Here is a 2,665-nt window from a genome sequence, read left to right on the forward strand (position 1 = left end):
AATTGTAGCGACTTTGCCAAAACAAAATAGAAAATTGCAAAAATTATATCGAATATGACCAAAATTTTTCTTGTTTTGAAAAGTTTAGAGCACTTTTTGTTTAAAAACTAATTAAATCTAAAACACTGCCAAAATAAGGCAGTAATTTCAAAATTAGACCTATAAATATAAATTCCATAAATTTTTTCGAATTTTAATTGCAAAATGCGGTTTTTATGAATGAGAAGAGTTTTTTTACAGAGAAACTCAAAACATTTTGGAGAATTTGCCAGAAAATTGTGAAAACTAAATCAAAAATGCTTTTTTAATAAAAACTCACTAAATTCAAGCCAGAAAAATGATAAATTATTTCTGAAATGCACTTTTTTTGTCTTATTTTGATGTATTTAGAGCTTTTTTTCTCTAATACGAAACTCACAAAATTTTAGATATCTTGCCAAAACAATGCAAAAAATTGTAAAATACTATCTGGAAATGCTCTATTTTAGCGTTTTAAGCAAGAATTTTTTTTCTAGGTGTATAAACTCGAACCCCGATTGACTTCAGATTTTTATTATTAGTTATTTTTACTTTTTCAATAAAATCCAAAGTTTCAGAAAAAAATTTTTTTACAAAAAAGTCACTTACATGGGCTCGGTTTCCCTCAGAGGCATATTCGACCTCACTGTCATATTAGTCCTCCTCGCAACACTAATTTCAAACGACGATTTAAAATTCGGTTCATCGAAACAGGGGAAAACCCTTCGTGCAAAAATCGGCTGAAAATAAGTCGTCGCTAACCACTTTTTCTCCCCCAACAAGTCTTTATAACTCGTCCGGTAAAACCCCGCTAGATTATTAGTAATATTCCCGGAAAATTTGACATTAATCGTGTAATTATGCCCACTTTCCAGCAAATTTTTCATAGTGATGTAAAGTTTGGAATTGTCTTCTTTGTAAACTTCTTGGATTATGAGCGATTTTGCTTCAGCTCCAATGAGGATTTCATCTGTGGAATTATTCTCGCTTTCGACGATTATCACCGAACTGTTATGAGTCGAGTTTTTCATGTAGATTTCAGGCTGGTCTTTATCACTTTCTTTATCCAAACTTTCGTAACGTAAAATTGTGGTTTTTAGTGTTGAAACTGTAACGTTGTGTTCTGTCACTTCTAAATCCTCCAAATTGAGAACTATTTTGTTGGTTTTTGTTAGACAACGAATGATTATTTTCACTTCTCCGGTGTAAGTGAAATTCTCGGGGGAAAACTCGTCCAAAATCGGGAAAATTCTCAGTCGGTAATGAAGCGGTTTTAAGTTTGTTGGTAGTCGAATGTTTTCCTCAGGCTCTTCATTTATTGTCTTGTTTATCAGCTCTTCGATGTCTTTCGTGTCGTCTTGCAACTGAAATGGAAACGAAAATTGACCAATTTTGATTTTTTTACACTCATGAGTTTGAAAATATTGTTTTTGCACTGGAAAAAGGCAAAAAAATTGAATGTTTATGAACTAGAAATTTGGTTAAACATTGTTTTGCCAAAAAACGAGCTAGAAAAATCACCTTTTTGTGTAATTTTCAAACGTTTTTCAGTCAAAAACGCCAATTTTTTGAGAATGTTTTATAAGAAATAAAAAATTATAAAATTAAGTCAAAAATGAGAGACTTTTTGCTTTTTTCGGATATTTTAACACGTTTTAAAATAGAAATGCAATTATTTAACAACTTTGTCAAAAATAACACAAAAAAATATCAAATTGGTGTAAATATTGATATATTTTGAGAACTATTTCGGAAATTTAAAAAAAATATGTTTAAAAATCAGTAAATTAACGTTTCTCAAGTAAAAATACAGAAAAAAAAAACGTTCAATTATAGAGAAATTCAATTATTTTGCAAAATTTTGCGAAATATCACAAAATTAAGTGAAAATTCAACCACAAACGTCAAATTTTTCGAAAAATTTCATCGAAAATAGGTTTAAATAGCACTTTTTTGACAAAATGTTAAAAATAAATAAAAAAAAATACAAAATTGGTCAAGAATTGTATTATTTTTGCAAAAAACTGGTGATTATGTGAGAAATAAAACCAAAATAAAAACAAAAATTTTTTGAGTTTTGAGTGTGAGTTTCAGTAAATCAAAAATGATCGATTATTGCAAAAACGCTTGAAATATTCTGACTTTTTTGCTTTTTCCTCTAAGTTTTATAGTTTCTGAAAAAAATGCATTTAAAATTTTAAAATTCCTAGAGTATTTTTACTTTTGCAGTAAAGTTTAAAGTTTTATTACATTGTATCTTTGATGCCTTATTGCAATCACAAAATGTGTAATTTTGTAAAAAATTTGAGAAATTTTGTTAAACAAAGTAGAATATTGCAAAATAAGATTGAAAAAATTTAAAAAATGTTAATATAAATTGTAGAACTAAGTTAAAAATTTGTTATTTTTTTTATAAGATTTAGAGTGTTTGTCAGCAAAAAATCGGTCAAAAGTGTTAAAAGGCCTAATTTATGCTTGATTTGAAAAATTTAGAACACTTTTTACCAAGAAACTAACTTTTGAAAATTTTATCAAGAAATCGTTTAAAATTGTGGAGATTTTGGCATAACAAAATACAAAATTGCAAAATTAGACTTGGAAATGTGTTTTTGTAATTTTTTTTTGCAAAAAAGTGACAAAATTTAAG

General features: G+C 27.6%; 1 protein-coding gene across 1 annotated transcript in view; it reads right to left on the reverse strand.

Annotated features, from left to right (window-relative positions):
* LOC123007744 (aminopeptidase N-like) overlaps positions 1-2,665 on the reverse strand; it is a 21,608-nt gene that overhangs the window by 13,419 nt on the left and 5,524 nt on the right. The window contains exon 2 of the mRNA XM_044403169.1: positions 628-1,382. Within this exon, the coding sequence (XP_044259104.1) occupies positions 628-1,382 (755 nt within the window). The remainder of the gene's footprint in view (positions 1-627; positions 1,383-2,665) is intronic.

Source organism: Tribolium madens, unplaced genomic scaffold (assembly GCF_015345945.1).
Source record: "Tribolium madens isolate multiple individuals breed KSU strain unplaced genomic scaffold, Tmad_KSU_1.1 Scaffold_3;HRSCAF=73;Tcas5.2_LG2, whole genome shotgun sequence".
NCBI classification, from domain to species: domain Eukaryota; kingdom Metazoa; phylum Arthropoda; class Insecta; order Coleoptera; family Tenebrionidae; genus Tribolium; species Tribolium madens.